We start from the raw sequence: 16,531 nt of genomic DNA on the forward strand, positions 1-16,531 counted from the left end.
GTTTGTCACCAAAAGAAGCACACAAAGCTAAGAACATCAGCTCCTTTTTTAAATTATTATTATTTACTGTTAATTCCCCCCTAAACAACAGCACAATTCAAATAACAATGACACACACATCTCACTCATATACACAATACCACTAGCCTGCCTGCCAGTCTGTCTGGCCTTTGCTTGGTTCCTGGTGGAGCTGTTTGGAGACAGCCCCCTCTGTAAAAATCCCAAATTGGACATAGGAGGCACGAGAAAGGGGAGACTCTAGCCAGAGAATACATCGGTTTCCAGAGTCCTCAGGGAGTGCCAACTTGGGAACATGCTACAAATGCCTGGGTGAAGAGCAGAAGGCACTGTTTTCATGTGGCTGTTGGATAAATCCCATATGGGGATGTAAGACCTATCTATACCCCTTTGCAGACCAGGGCTGCAGAAACACAGTGGGGTGAGCCAGTGGGCTCCATCAACCAAACCATGGAGCAGGCATGGAAACCAGGAGCCCAGAATAGGAATCTGGGTGACAGGGAGGTCCCCAGAGAAAAGCAACCTTTTGCATTAGCTGCAAGGTAAGATACAGTGTGAAATGTCATGTCCCCTTCTATCTGTTCTGCAACTATAGAATGTGCAACATCTTCATCATGATAGAAAAGGTAAAGAAACAATCTCCCAGCATTTTGGCCTAATGCAATTGAGCAGGACCCTGCCAATTGTACCGTCCTGTGGAAAAACCTACTACTACACTATCCAGGGAGTCCGTGGTCAGTCCACCCCCACCCCTAACATTTTAGTCACTAAATCTATGAATTCAGCTAAAGTAATGTACTCTGGAATACAGAGAAGCCCTGCAGTTGGGGAGGGATAAAGATGGGCCAAGACTGGGGTCTCAGGAACAGGTGACTTCCTGGCTGTCTTGGGGAAGCTCGTTGTTGAAACTGCTCTCTCCAAATGGTGAGTAAGGGGGGACCTGGGGGGCTTCGATGATCAGCAGGCCCTCTGGGGAAAGCGAGGCAAAAACTGTCACAGGATCCACCTCTGCAGGAAGCCTAGGAGAAAGAAGCACGAGATACTATTCATGTATTATTGTTAATATGGCTTAAACATTCTTTTTTTCACTTGAAAGAAAAGTTTTCTTAACTTTATTTATTTTGAGAGAGAGAGTGAGAGACAGCGTGAGCAAGGGAGGGGCCGAGGGAGAGAGAGAATCCCAAGCAGGTTCCGCACTGTCAGCTCAGAGCCCCACGTGGGGCTCAAACTCACGAACCGTGAGATCATGACCTAAGTTGAAACCAAGAGTCGGATGCTTAACCGACTGAGCCACCCAGACGCCCCAAAAGAAAATGTTTCTGATATGAATTTGGGCTCTTAGGGCATACAACGCTGCGTTTGAATCCTGGCTCTGCCCTTGTCTAGCTGTATGATCTTGGGAAGGTCACTCAATTGCTCTGAGTTAATTTCCTCATCTGCAAACGGAGATAGGAATATTAAAATTGTATAGTATTTGAAGTGAGACAGAGTCTGAACATGCTTTGCAAATGGTAAAGTGGTGTTCGAACAGTAACCTAAAAGGTTACTGGGGCCTAACCTAAAAGGTCCCGGGGCCCAGATATTTGATCCTTGGTTGAGGTCCCTCTACTCACAATGGACCGGCTGCTGGCAGAAATGGCCACCACTCCCCTCCCTTTGTAGAACATAGGTAAGGTGTCACAGCAGGCAACATATTTTCATCTGCCATGTGCCTGCTGAGAATGCGTTATTGGTGAATTAATGATGGAACAGGATGGTCGCACAGTAAGCTACTCTGTGATGCTTAGAATGAGCCTTGAGGGGTGCCTGGGTGGCTCAGTTGGTTAAGCATCCGACTCTTGATCTCAGCTCAGGTCATGATCTCACAGTTTGTAAGTTCAAGCCACGCATTTGGCTCTGTGCTGATAGTGGGAAGCCTACTTGGGATTCTGTCTTTTCTTCTCTCTGCCCCTCACCTGCTTGTGCTCTCTCTCTCTCTGTCTCAAAGTAAATAAATAAACTTAAAAAAAAAAAAAAGAATGAGCCTTGATTTGGGTCACATCTGAAGTAGCTCTTGGCAGGTCATAATTGCTTTGTTCTCAAAACACATTTATAGGCATTACCTGGCTAGAACTTTATAATGATCCTCCAATGGCTAATAGGTAAGAATTAATATGCCTGTTGCATAAAACATTTAACAGAGACTTGGGGAAATCAAGTGACATGTTCAGTGAGTGAGAACATCAAAGACAGGATTTCTGAGTCCAACTCTGGTTCCAGTTCTGAAGCTATATATTATAATTTTTTGGATCGTTTTGGGTAAATGAGGCAATCTTGAGACATGGTTCCTTCATCAAACTACTGGTATTGTGAGAACATGTTCATGGCCTCGCTGGGATGCCATTATAAATAAAGATGATGGAAACTATGACCCTCACCTGCATATCATCTCATTTAGTTGTTAACAATAATCCCACCAGGCAAGTTCCCTCACTGTCCCGATTTACAGACAAGGAAATTGAGGACAGAGACGTGAAGCGATTTGCCCGAGGTCACGCTGCTGGTAAGAAGCATATGGAAATGGAATTGGAATCTTGGTCTCCAAACCCATGATGCTCTGCTCTACTGCGTCCTCTGGCACCAGACTTTTGAGAAAAGGATTATGGTAGGGAAGCTAGGAGGGTCAATCAGCATAGATCTTTCCATTGGTCCAGGATGACTCTGCCTGTTATAAATGCAGGGGTTTTGATGACAGAACGAAGAAATGAGGCAGATCCATTCCTGGCCAGGGCAGGATCCTTCCTGAAGGGGCTGGGGAGTTTTCTCTGTGAGTAGCAACATGTAGCCACATGAGTGGAATCTACCCAGGAGACTCCTGCCAAATTAGAGCCACGGAGATTAACAAGGGGCTTTCTGGGAAGGATGGAAGAAAAAGAGGGAACTTGGGCAGGCACCAAGTCAAACTTGAAGCACAGACAAGGCCAAAAGTCTGGACCTCCCTCCCACTGCCGGGGATGGGCCGACTCCGTTTAACTATTTACATGCTAACCCGTAGCATACCTGGTGCAATGGGGCAGGGCAGCCATGGTCCAGAGCATGGCCCTTGCAGGCAGGCAGATCTGAGTTTGAATTCTGACTCTTGCTGTGTGACCTTGGACTGGTGATCTAGCCTCTCTGAACCTACGTCCTTATATGAAAAGTGGGTTTACAGTTTCTGTCTGGGAGAATTACATGGGATAATGAAAGTGAAGGGCTTAGCCCAGTGCCTGGCATACCCTAAGTGCTCAATAAATGTTAGCCTCTACATTGTTACTACGGTCACTGACCATTTAAATGGGAACCTGGATGGCTGTGAATATTTTAGCACACATTGTGGTATCACCAAACCAAAAAATGTCTGAACCTAAAAGAATCTTCTTGATTGTTCAGGACAGTGCTCTCATATTACATATGGGGAAACTGAGACCCAGAGATAAAAATAGACTTGTTCAAGGTCTCTCACCAGGTGACCTATATGTTGAACCACCATGGTGGGAAAATTATTCTTCTTCCATTCTCTCTCAATCCTTCCATTTGCATCCGAATGAACATCTCAGCTAAGTGTTGCCATGATCTTTAAAGCTGTTAGCCTCTATCCCTTGCTATTGTCGCTTTTTAACAGAGACAGAGCTGATCTAAGGCTTAAACCCTTAAGCAGGTAATGCTATCTAGTTGGAACTTATCCACATTTTTCTTTCATTGGGTTTGTTTTATGACTGCCTTCTTTAGTGAACATATTAGTGGTGGTACTTTAACTTTCTCAAAAGCAACCTGATCAAAAAGGAAAGAAGTCTTAAGCAACTAATAATATGGGAATGTAAACACATAAAGCAGAGAGTAGTTGAAGATGGTCTTCAAATGACTGCAATCCGGTTTCCCCTACCTGGGCAGGAAGGTCATAGGCTTTGAAGGTGGGGAGATCTGTGTTTGAATTCCAGACCTGGCTCATCACTAGCTGTGTGACCTTTGTGGAATTCCAACATCCCTCTGAACGTCAGTTTTCTCATCCACAAGATGGACTTAATAACACTGGCTCCACAGGATTCTTTCACAGGTGAAATAATATTACACCTATACCCCTCTTATGGCTCTTGACACATTACAGGTGTCAGTAAATAGCAAAACAGATACCTGGGAAGATGGAGAGCAGGGACCTAAAGTTTGCTTTGACTCTGAGCATCCTCCATCAATGACTTCCTGCGTCCCCTGCTTCCTGTCCTTACATTCAAGTTGGCTATGGAAAGATCCCATCTACAGTCTTGCCCTGCTCCCAACCCACAAGATCTCTCCTGCACCCCCTCATCCAATCAACATGGCGCCTTTCACACGGGGATGGATGTGTTGGGACGAATTTCCTGGTCATGGCTAAGGCAAACAGCTGTAGCATCCTGCCTGGGTGGAAAACTCCAAGGATCTTATTCTGGCTGAGGGAACTTCCCCCTGTTCTCTGATGACCAGAGTTTTTCCGGGGAGAGTCAATGGAGCCTCCTGAGAGTGGGCCAGGGCCATCTTTGGTGTCTAGAGGCTGGGCAGAGCCAGGGGGTCCTGGGAGGTCCCAGCTGCTCTCATGTGACTCCAGCCTTGCAGAGTTTTTAAAATAGTATTAGTCCTCACAGACTGAACACTGAGCCTTTACCCTGTGCTGAATGTTTGACACACATGTTCTCATTCCCCATCACAACTTGGTCCAGAGGAAACGTGGGGACAGAAGCTCAGAGCAGTTCAGCTGGTTGTTCTAAGTTACCCACTTTCTTTATCATGGAGCCAGGTCTCCCTATACCCAGAGGTGAGCTTCAAAATATTTAGCAACTGGCACAGCTGGACAATGACCAGACAGAATGGATGAATACATGGCATAGTGATGGAGGGTCCTGGGGACCCCCTGTTGTTGGCATGTGGGGAGGCTCAGAGGATCCCAGGGACAGGGTCAGGAAGGCCAGGTTGGCTAGGGAGGGCACTTGTGGGGCTCAAGACAATGGCTAGCCCAATATTATAACAAGAAGCTCAGCTCAGCTGCTGGACCCCAGCCGAATAGCAGCCTGTGCCTTGAGAAACTTTAAACATTTCCATTGGTCAAATCACCCCAGCAAGCTGTTTTCCCGGAGGCATCAGAGATGGGGAAATCCACGTTTTTAAAAGATGATTAACCCGCTGACTTCTTTCCAGCTCAATCCCTTCCACGGAGTTGCCCTGTCGGTGACTCCATCCTGAGACCTTATTTGAGTCTCTTCAAAGAAACATCAGCTCCCCCACACTTGTCCCCCCTTCTTTCCCCCCCCTCCCTCTCAGCAGTGTGTGATCTGGCTGCTGTACCAGGAGGAGGTGTGGGTCTTGGGGATGGCAGGCGAGCCAGCGAGCATAAAGAGAAACAGTTAGCTGTTTGCCTTACTGGGAAGTGTCCATGGGCTTCTAAGAACTCAGAGGCGCCAGGCAGGTCAGGAATGGGCACACGGCAGGAGAGACAGGACTGCAGAATCCCCAAGCTGAAGAAAGCTTCAGAATTCAGCTGGTGCAATCTCTCCAGACCAGGACATTTTTGCCAGGGCCGAGGGTGGAGTTGAGACTCCATAACCACACCAATGATAGTAATAATAGCCTGCCACTTATGAGGACCAGCTGGGTGCTGGTGGCTGTGCTCTGATCTCATTTCATTTTCAGTCGGTGGATTCTGGAATCAAGACCCACCCCCATCCCTTTTACAGGTGAAGAAAGGGCATCCTTTGCTCCGGGGCACGAGCACTGAACCGAGTTCAGGGATCGGTTTGGGGCTAAATTCTAACTGTAAGGACCTTAGGTAGCCCCTTACACCTCTGGGAATTTAGTTTCCCCGGCAAACAAGGAGGGTAACGTCTCTTCTGCCCGCTGCAAAGATTAAAGGCATTGACTGGGACGGGGCTTTGGAGCCAGAGTGCACGCAGTGGACAACTGCTGAGTACAGGGAAGAGGTGTTTACCAGCAGCACCCGGCTGTCGTCTCCCTCCCTACAGGCATCGCCCTTAGGGCCCCGGTGTGGCTTCGATTCACTGGCCCAGCCTGGTGGTCTTCCGGCCGCTCCCATGATTCCCCCGGCTCAGCCCTTCCCACAGCCCTCAGCGAAACCCACCCTTCACATGTCCCAACCTCTCAGCCTCCAAACCCCTCCCAGGAGGAAACAGCAATGTCAGGACAAGTTCGGCCTCCATTCTTGTGGATACCGTAGGGAAGGCGTACCCTCGCCTGCGTTGGGACACTTAGAGCAGGCACCCTTTGAAAGAATCCACTGGGCACTCGGGCACCAAGGGAGGGTCTTTCTTGATGGTGGTGGAGATCCTCCCTCAAGCGTGCCACGGGGTGAGTGCCTCGATTTTCACGGAATCACAGACAAATCATTTTGCTTCTCTAATTCTCGGGCTCTTCATCTGTAAAGTGACATTGTTAACTTCCCGCCTCGCGGGGCACTGAGCCCAGGTGTGACAGCATGATCTACGTAACCTCTTCCGGGACCCTACGGCAGGTTTGCTGTGACGCTTTCTCCCCTTTAGGTGTGAGGGTTCAATTCCCTCACTGGGGCTCATCTGGAAAGAGAGATGCCCAAGACGGAGACGCTCCAGATCTTGGGTCCCAGGCCCTACCCACTCCTCCACCCTCACCCTGGAACCCACGCTGCCAGGGCACTTACTGGATTTTCTTCGTGAAGTTCTTGGAAACGATGCCACCTTCTTGCTGCTTCTCTTCATGTTTGCCTAGAAGAGAGTGGAATGCCACGCGTAAGCATCGATGTCCCCCAGACTTTGGTCAGGACTCAGACTTGGGTTCGAATCCTGCCCCTGCCCCTGCTCGCCGTTTGACTTGGGGTCAGAGACACCAGTTTTCTGAGCCTCTCTGGTCCCTCGTCTACTAAACGGACCCCCCTGAGCCGAGGCTGTCGTAAAGATGAACTAAGACGACGGACCAGACAGGAGGCCTAGACGGTGGTTTGTAGGCAATTACAAGTTAGATTTAGGAAATCACGGAAACTGAACCACATGTTGTACCTTTTAAGTCTTGCCTCTGGGCCCTTTCCCCTAACCAGCCAGTCAAACCCTGAAGCTAACATCCCAGGAGGGGTGGTAGAAAAGAAGTGGGGTCACATGCTGAGCCCTAGTCTGCCACCCAGTTGACTTTACGACGCACAGTCTTTCCTAGCTCTGAAGGTGGGCTTCTTTCCCCCTTGGTTACTGATGTGGAAACTGAGGTCCAGTGATGGGTCCAAGGTCACCCAGCAGGTGTATGGCAGGCCTTAGCTCTGAACCAGCTCCCTCTGAGTCTACACCGAGGGCTGCGGGTCTGATGCCCCTCTGCCTGTTCCAGCCTGAAATTAGCTCTTTGAGCCACATTATCTCTACCTAAAACTGGATGAACTGCCTGGAAATAATGTTTCAATCTGCTAAAACAAACAAACAAACAAACAAAACAGAAAAAACCCACCCAGACTCTTGAAAGAGGGCTTTCTTTAAGAAATGACACCTTAGAGGGGCGCCTGGGTGGCGCAGTCGGTTAAGCGTCCGACTTCAGCCAGGTCACGATCTCGCGGTCCGTGAGTTCGAGCCCCGCGTCGGGCTCTGGGCTGATGGCTCGGAGCCTGGAGCCTGTTTCCGATTCTGCGTTTCCCTCTCTCTCTGCCCCTCCCCCGTTCATGCTCTGTCTCTCTCTGTCCCAAAAATAAATAAAAAACGTTGAAAAAAAAAATTAAAAAAAAGAAATGACACCTTAGACACCACCTGCCCCACCTTCTAGAGGGTAGCAGGGGTGGGGCTGTTTTCTTACCTGAGGAAGAGAAAAGATAAGAAGGTTTGGGCCCAAACTGGCTATCACCTTCAATTTACATAGCAACTTCTGAGCCTATTGACTGCTCCTTACTCCTTTTTTATTAATTTTTTTAATGGGGAGAGTCTCTAACTTCTCTTTAAACAAACCGGATTAGGGCAGGGTGGAGCCTTTCAGCTCCTATCTTTATTTGTTCCTCATCTGTGGGGCCACATTCCCAGGCCAAGAACCCTCATTTCCATGGGGACACCCTTCTGAGAGGCTGTGGAATCCAGAGTGTAAATAACCTCGTGGGATTTTTTTTTTTTTTTTTTTGGCAGCCCCAGTCTTAAAAAAACTGACGATTTATAGGCGATTATGTTATCAATTGCTTTTTCATTATTCCTAATTTCTTTATTACTGACTTTGCTCTGACTGTAAGATAATACATGTGTATGCTAGAAAATGTAGAAAATGCCGAAATAAATGATCAAAACTACCTGTCCTCCCATCACTGCGACAAGACCACATTTTTTGTATACGCTCCAGACTTTTCTTTGTATGGACATAAGTGTTATATAAGATAGATACATATCGCAGATTTTAGGAAATGGGATCATATTGCGCATTATGCTCAAAACTGTTATCTCTTGCCAACACATTATAATCATTTCTCCACGTCTTGCCAAATATTCTTCGGCAAGGTGATTTCTTTAACGGCTGCGCAGCGTTCCGCTGTAGGGATCCCTAAGTTCATTTAGCCAATCCCTGGCTTTTTGGGCAGTGAGACGGTATCTGACCTTAGAGAGAACCTCACGGCACCACACGTTCTTACAGCTGGATCTTTGCATCTGGCCTGATGACATCTTTAGGATAAATTCTAAGTTCTAGAATTTCTGAGACTTGCTCTGTATTGCCAGATTGCCCTTAGGAAAGGTTGCATCAATTTATTCTCTCACGGGCTGGGTGGAAAGGGGTCCACTGACAGGAATTCGTTGTTAAACTGCAGTGTCTGGGTACCCAGAATATGCTATGCTTTGAACGCGCTGCCCCCGGGAGAGTTGATTTGGGCCCGCCAAATCCGTAAGTGCCAACTGTCCAGCCCTAACCGGGCCTGTGGCCGAGGAGCACTGTCTGTTCTCTGACACCCTCCCCCCAGAGCCTGGGCCTCCAGAGAGGCCTGCTTCCCCTGGGGACTGGCCAATGCCTCTGACTCAGCCCTTTTGCACCGCTGGTGTCCTGGGAATAATAAGCAACAACAAACTCTTATACAGCGCTTTCTTGGTGTGAGCCACTGTCCCAGCCCCTTACTAATAGCGACTCCTTTAATTTTCGTGGCAACCTTAGAAAGCAGGGACTCTCATTATTACCATTTTGTGGATGGGGAACGGAAGTTCAGAGAGGTTAAGTGATATGCCCAAGGTCACACAGCTTGGAGTGCTGGAGCAAAGGTATTTGGGTTTTGGATTTCCGTCTCTGCTCTAACACTTTCTAGCCCATCTCTACTCTTCTCTGAGCCTCAGTTTATTCTTCTCTAAAATGGGGGTGACAATAGCTTCCTAATTTGGGGGTTGCTGTGAGTAGCAAATGAAAATGAGTCACAGGACTGCTTTGTAAGTGGTAAAAATATCGTGTGAAGGCGAAGGCTTGTGGCTTCTTTTGATGTTTGGAGAAAGGACTACTCCTGAAAGGCTAAGCTTCCCTGTCCAGGCCCTGAAAATAGGGTATTGGGGTTGGGGAGGGGAGGATCTCTGAGCAGGGGCAGCTCCAAGATTTCCATAAAGAGGAGCCTGGTTGAAAGTGGATGCTGCTACCAGAGGCTCATCTTGAAGCTTCTATTTGCATATTATTTGAATATCTATTTATTGGGGCAGCTTAAGGATTATGAGTGATTTTTAATTTCTTATTTTGCTTTCCTAGCTATGTTTTCTACCGTGGAAATATTTTATTTTCGTAAACAGAAAAAAGTAATTATGATTCTTTTTTTAAAAAAAGAACTCATCTGGAGGCAGGGCAAGCCAGAGGCCCCTCACAGCTGCTATTTTTTCAACATGCCTCAGAGAAGTGTAGGTGCCAAGAAGCAGGGGTCAGCACTTCAGGGAAAGCCATTGGCCCAGCTAAAGAAAGAAGGTGCTGTTTCCAGGGGAGGCAGAGGCCCTGGCATTAAGGAGAGGGGGTGGGAATAAGGCCTCTGGGTTTTCCAGTTTCTTCTTGGCAAGGGCCGGGCCCAGTGGCCCATGAAGAGAACATTTCTTGGCTGCAGGCTGCAGGGTGCGAGTTGGGGTGTATAAGCATCATGGAAAGCATCTAGTCTAGCATTTTCCAAACACTTGCCTGGAACTATACACTCATATATGGTCAGATAAGACAGGGCTGTCTCCAGAGAGCCATAAACTACATTAATGTAGCAAATCAAAGCTCTGATAAGTCCTGCAGTAAGGAGACCTGTTTACAATTTTGTTTCCTCTGGCACCTTTTAAAAATCTGTACCGCCTTCCTTCCATTTCTCAGATGCCTCGTGGTATCTTAAAATGTACTGTTTGGCAAATGCTGATTTAGTTCAACTCCTCCTAAGACCTAAGGCCAACAGTAAAACTGAAGCCCAAGACGTGGGAGGATTTGCCCAAGGCCGCATAATCAGAAGAAAATCCAGCCATTCTGACTCGGAACTGTCTCAGCAGGCCTGGCTTTGAATTTCAGATGTTGCCATGGAGGACCAGGGGATCTCAGGTGAGTGACTCTCTCTGAGCCTCAATTTCCTCCTTGTAAAGTGGGTGTCACAAACCTACTTATATTTCCTTGCAAGTCCACATGAGGAACCTGGGAGCCAACATTTGTAGGCATTTAGCACAGTGCCTACACCGAGTGCGTGAAGAAGAATAGGTCTGTCATCATGAGATATAGGATAAAAGATTGGAGCTGATTTTAAACGGAACCCTGATATCAATCTGACTTCATATCCATTTTATGAGAGTCTCTATAGGTACTTTCAGGGGATTTGGATTCTGTCAAGCTGAGGGTGCTAAGTACATACCTATGGAGCATTTTACAACCTAAAAAGGCTTTGTCTGTCTTATTGAAGCACCCAACCACCCCATTTTACAAACATGGAAACTGAGGCTCCATGATCCACTCAAAGCCTCATTCAGTGCCACTGCATTAGTAAGGTGCTTAGCTGAGGTCTCAGCCTGGAGCTGCCAGGACCCACCTGTTAAGAAGCATCTAGAAGGGCACCTGGCTGGCTCAGTCAGTTAAGCACCTGACTTGAGCTCAGGGCGTGATCTCACGGTTCATGAGTTCGAGCCCCGCATCGGGCTCTGTGCTGACGGCTCAGAGCCTGGAGCCTGCCTCTGATTCTGTGTCTCCCTCTCTCTCTGCTCCTCCCCCTCCCACACTCTGTCTCTCTCAAAAATAAATAAACATTAAAAAAAAAAATTTTTTTTTAAAGAAGCACGTAGAAAGGAAGAGAATGGGGGAGATATACTTCAGGGGTCTCCTGGAGGGGCCAGAGGGCACGGGGACACCTCCAACCAAGGGTGGAAGACTCTGGAGTCCGAATGAAAACCAGAGACGGGAGAGGTAGTGATAATAATCGTTTACAGAGTGCCAGGCAGACACTATTATTAGCTCCAGTTTACAGACTCTCTGCATTTATTATCATATATTGTCAGCTCACGTTTAATCTTCCCTACAGATCTGCAGGACAGATATTATCATGATCCCCATTCTGCAGATAAGGCAACTGAGGCTCAGAACAGTGAGAAGACTTTCTGAGCAGTCTTCCATCGGGCAGTGTCGGGATTTGAACCCAGGTCTCAAAGAACATCTACGATTTATGGTGTATTGGGGCCTTGCTCTGTGCCCAGCATTTTAATAACAGCAGCATCACAGCAATAACAATACTGAACCCTTGTCCGCACTTGACCCCCGTCAGCTCATTTAATACAACAATCCTCATGCACCAGAACCCCGATTTCCAGATAAGGAAACACAGCACGGGAAAGATAAACATTCTGAGCATCCTGCTGGTTAGTGTGGCACAGCCACTTTCAGAACTCAGGCCTGGCCACCAGCCAACTCGGAACGCCCTGGCTGAACCCCTCCATCCGCACATGGCCCCAGCGTGTCTCCTGGCCCACCACCCCCGGCAGAGCCTCTGATGTTTACAATTCCGCCCTGTGAGGCTTTGAAAACTCCCCCTACACGCCGCCTGCCCCCGCCAGGGCTTGTATCCGCCCAGCCTGCCTTGCAATGGCTTTTATTGATTCTCTGGCCTGCCAGTCTGTGCCGGGAACACACTCTTTTTAATGGAGCGTTAATTGGGAGGGAAGAGAGAGAAAGCTGTTCCCCTGCCCAGCAGGGACTGAGTCTCCTGTCTCCTCCTCCTTTCTCCCAGGCTGGGATGTGGCGGCAAGGACCCCGGGCCCGGCGTCCTGGGCAGGCCTAGACTCTTCCTGCTGCTGACTCATGGCGTGACCTCGGACAAGTTCTGCTTGGGCCTCAGCCTCCTCAGCTGGGAAATGGGAGCAGACAGCCCTGCTTCTCAGGGCCGGAGTGAGGATTACTTGGAAGAAGGAATCTAAGAGTCTTAGTCCAGTTTTTGGTACCTAGTAGGTGCTCAATAAATCATCAAATCTCTTCTGGCCTCCCAATTCCCAAGACAGCCTGAGTTTGAATCCGGGCGGCCTTGGACAAGTTACTTTCAGCTTTCTGTGCCTCAGTTTCCTCATCTGTGAAAAGAGGAGACAAACAGGCCCCACCTCCTCTGGTTGCCTTCACTGAGATGCAGGTAAAGGGCGGAGTGCGGTGCCTAGCGGAGAGTAAATGCTCAATCAAGGTCCCAATTAGTATCCTCATAGTGACTGTCAGGCCTCAGCGCCCTTATCTGGAACAAGGGGCCCCATTCCTCTTGAAACCTGCGCTGATCATTTGCTCTATCATAGCATAGCACTTGACACACTCTTCTAGACTGTGCTGTGACACTGTGCCCCATCTCGTCCTTGTCTTTGTATTTCTTCTCTATCTGTTTGACTTACCCTTTCTATTAATTTTTTTCTCTGTCAAAACCTGTGACGTGGTTTCTACTTCCCTGACTGTGCTCTGACTGGTAGATTCAGCCCTCAAAGGCCCCAGCCACTGGGTCAGGTTAAGGTGTCTCCTGGAAGCCAGGGAGAGGACAGCTTTTCCACAAAGATAACTTCTGCTGCCTGCATTCCTGAGCCCTGAAGTCACCTGTGTCACGCTGTCACAGCTCACCCTCTAAGGGAACAAACATTCTCTTGGCCATTCCCGGGGCTGAGGCCTACACCCTTCTCCCGGGTTCTCTCTCACTCCTGCCCCTCACTCACCAGACACCTCCACGTAACCGTCCTTGGTCTTCACCATCAGCTCCTCTGGCTTAAAGCTGTGCACGTTAACACACACTTTCCAGGGCTCCCCAGGGAAGGGTGGGGGGCTCCTGCCCTCAGCAGGTACCCCGAACCTGGCTGCAGCCGTGGGCCCCCGAGGCACCATGCCTGACCTTAGGGTTCCAGGCCATGCCGGGGAGAATCGAGGCAGGGCCCAGTTGCGCCAAGAGGCAGTCAAGTCGTCCGGGAAGGGGTCCATGCCAAAGTCATCATCCAGCAGGCGCGAGGGGAGGGAAGAGTCTCGGAAGGGGTCTCTGCGCAGGCGGCTTGGGAGGTGGCAGGAGAAGGGCATCTGACCATCAGCCATGGCTGCTGAGCTGGAGGGGAAACGGAGGCTCAGAGAGAGGGAGCCACCTGCCCAAGGTCACACAGCAAGGTGATGTGGGTGGGTTGGCCCTCCAAGCTTATTTTTCTGCTTCAGAAAATGCTGAACCATCCACTGCCAAGGACAGAGGGTGTGCACCCGGCTGGGATCCCTGCCCCCAAAGACACTCCAAAGGCTACCACCAGCTGGTCCAGCAGAATTCCAGAGGGCCCCTCTCCGCTCTGCCTCACCAGAGATCCGCCAGTCACTGTCCTCCCAGACTGTCCAGGCTCTCAGCCAGAGCCACTGAGCTGTCTAGAGGAGAGTCAGGAGCTTAATAAACCCAGGGACGCAGGCCTAGAAACTTCTCCTTGCTTCTTCAGGGCTGAGAGCCTTCTATTTATTGCTGCTTGGGGCTGGAGGCGGGTTTTTCGAGCGCCTCCTGTCACAGGAGTATTCGGAGGTGATGAACCAGCCCCCGAGAATCCGCTGAGGGAACAGCTGGGCTCCCAGGGGTAGGGGAGGGGCCGAGTTCAGCCAGCCAGTCGGACACTCTCCTCCTCCCCCCCCCCCCCCCCCCCCCCCCCCGCTGGGCTCAGCTCCGCCCCCTCTCCCAGGGCTCGCTCCCGGAGCCGCCTCCCCACTCTCAGTGCAAAGGCCGGCTATTAATAACCCTCTGCCTGCTGAGGGCTCAGGTCACCCTCGGTAATACCTTCCCCAGAGCCTGCTGCTTCCTGCAGAAGGAGGGGAGAGGGTTGGGAGCCCAGTGCATTTGAAGGCAGGTGGCTTTGGGCCGCAATGCCCACTTACAACCCGGCGTGGACACTTACTTGCCTTCAGTGTCCTCTGAGAGCAGTAACATTATTCCCCAGCCACCTGTGAGCTGTCAGTTTTCCCAGCTGTAAAATGGACCCCATAGTAGCCAGCCACTGCATGGATGTGTCATGAGGAACACATGAGGTAACCATCCTTAAACATTTAGCAGACTGACACTTTCGCATATTCAGTTTGGAGTTCTCCATTGCATGATGCTTGCTGTATGCTGGGTCCTGTTCTACGTGCTTTCCAAATATTAAACCGGCTTCAACGGCACCACCAATCCCGGGAGGTAAGGAGAGTGCCACTGTCCCCATTTTACAGATGAGGAAACTATCACAGGAAGTGTTAGCCAATGGGAGCCCCGCATGACTGTTAATAATGATAATTATCAGAAGGTGCTGTACCCAGGCAGGCGGTCTGGTCTGACACAGGGAGCCCACAGAGGACCTGTTCTAGACTTCCCTGCCCCTCCCCCATAGCTTGGAGAATGAATTTGTAAACCGTCCTTCTACCTAACAGCCCCTTGAGCTTGGGTTCTGACTTTGATCTGTCCCCAACAACAGGTGGGCAGTTGGGCATGCCCTTCTCCCCCACTCCCTCCCTCCCCCGTGGGCTTCAGGGTCTCAGCCCTGCCTTCCTCCTGGGGTGGGGTGGGGTGGGGTGGGGTGGGGGTGTTAAGGAATTCAATGAGTCATTGGTTGAGAAATCGTTTTGATGTTCAGCAGTGCCTGCATGAGGCCGTTTGCTAAAAATAATACTATGGAGAGCAACAGTTACCATCATTTTTGGCCTCCTCTTATGCTTCTGTGGCGAGCACGTGCCAACCCGTTGAACCGTCACAACATCGGGGATGTTATCACCACCCCCATTTTGCAGGTATGCACACAGCTGCCAGGTGACAGGGCTTGGGGTGGGGGGGGACCAGGGTCTGTGCTGAGCTGACTGGTAGAGACCCCACCCTCTTTCCCCCACTAGCAGAGAGAGGAAAGCTGAGGTGCCCCCGCTCCCCCATCCCGAGTGACTGGGTCCCCACTTGACTCTGGTGAGATCATCAGGCTAGAAGCTTGAGGCTGACGTCATGGCCGGGCACAGAAGCCTCAGCGCACCTATAATTACAGCAGGGGCGAGGCTGGCTGGCTGGCTCTGAGGCCAGAACGGGGAGAATCACTGTGTGACCCAGAGAAGAAAGCCGGAGCTGCCTGGGACCTGGGCCGGGGCCAGGGTGAGGTTTCTGGGTGGGTGGCTTGGTCCCCAGCCGTTCGTGTGTGGATTTGAGCGGGTGGAGCGCTTAGTGTGTTTATGTGTTTATTTATGGGTGAGTCTGCTGATGGGTGTGTTCTAGAAGACCCTCCTACTCCTTCCTCTCTAGGCCTCCTTCCCACAAGAGCCTTCATCCACCTTCTCATTTCAAGGATGCTGCCAGCAGGAGAGGAGGGAGGGTGTGCAGCTAGAAAACAGAAATAGCAAACATTAGCATTTATCCAGCACTTTCCACGCTCCAGGTTCTGTTCTAAGCACTTAAAATTTATGTATATTAACACATGCGATCCCCCTATAGCCCTATAAGGAAAGGACTTTTATGATCCCCATTTTATTGCTGAGAGAACCAAGGCTCAGTGAGATTGCACGACTCACCCTTGTCTACACACCCAGTTAAGTGGCAGAGCTGGGATTCGAACCTAGGCAGTTTGGCTCTTGACCCCTCTGCTGTACTATGGTTTATAATCACCGTCATGGCTTACATTTAACTGAGCACTGACTGTGTACCAGACCATGTGCCCAGCACTTTATTCATCACCTCAGTGGACCCTCATGGCTCAGACAGGTGAAGCCCCTTGCCGAAGGCCACACAGTGGGACTTGGGAACCCCTGGTCTTGTCCAGTGATCCTCCCACATGCCTGCTGTATGTGCTCCCTCCCCCAGCCCCCGCCCCCAGATTCTCACTACGTTTCTGGGTCAGGCCAGCCTTCCGTTTTGGGAAGCTGAGGAGGGAGGCAGCTGCTCATCCTGCTGACCTAGCCTCCTGGAGAGGAGTCAGTAAGCCCTACAGGCTGTCATCAGCCAGATGAAAACATGGGGCCAGGACCAGGAGAAGCCAGGTAGGGGAGGGGGCCCCCAGGCTGGCTCTCTCTGAGAAGGAAAGACCCTGTGGACTGTGCGTGTTTGTGTGTGTGCACACGTGTGTGAGTATTGGGGCAG

The 16,531-nt window shown here is 50.0% G+C and overlaps 1 protein-coding gene and 1 long non-coding RNA gene across 2 annotated transcripts; one reads left to right on the forward strand and one right to left on the reverse strand.

Moving 5' to 3' along the window:
* Nucleotides 1–38: 38 nt before the first annotated feature.
* On the reverse strand, nt 39–14,015 carry HSPB8 (heat shock protein family B (small) member 8). Its single transcript, XM_049619269.1, has 3 exons — nt 13,149–14,015; nt 6,695–6,758; nt 39–1,037 (listed from the first exon to the last, which is right to left on the reverse strand). Exons 1-3 carry the CDS (start codon nt 13,513–13,515, stop codon nt 878–880), a joined length of 591 nt encoding a protein of 196 aa, XP_049475226.1. The 5' UTR covers nt 13,516–14,015; the 3' UTR covers nt 39–877.
* On the forward strand, nt 8,723–13,154 carry LOC125914121 (uncharacterized). Its single transcript, XR_007455205.1, has 3 exons — nt 8,723–9,251; nt 10,312–10,530; nt 12,197–13,154. It is a non-coding gene; the product is annotated as an uncharacterized LOC125914121 (long non-coding RNA).
* Nucleotides 14,016–16,531: the final 2,516 nt, after the last annotated feature.

Source organism: Panthera uncia (genome assembly GCF_023721935.1).
Source record: "Panthera uncia isolate 11264 chromosome D3 unlocalized genomic scaffold, Puncia_PCG_1.0 HiC_scaffold_8, whole genome shotgun sequence".
NCBI lineage: Eukaryota > Metazoa > Chordata > Mammalia > Carnivora > Felidae > Panthera > Panthera uncia.

Coding starts and splice junctions, on each gene's coding strand:
- HSPB8 (XM_049619269.1), bottom strand. CDS start 13,515: ATGGCTGATGGTCAGATGCCCTTCTCCTGCCACCTCCCAAGCCGCCTG. Junction 6,759..13,148: donor CGGTTACGTGGAGGTGTCTG/GTGAGTGAGGGG, acceptor ACTCTCTTCTAG/GCAAACATGAAGAGAAGCAG. Junction 1,038..6,694: donor AACTTCACGAAGAAAATCCA/GTAAGTGCCCTG, acceptor TCTTTCTCCTAG/GCTTCCTGCAGAGGTGGATC.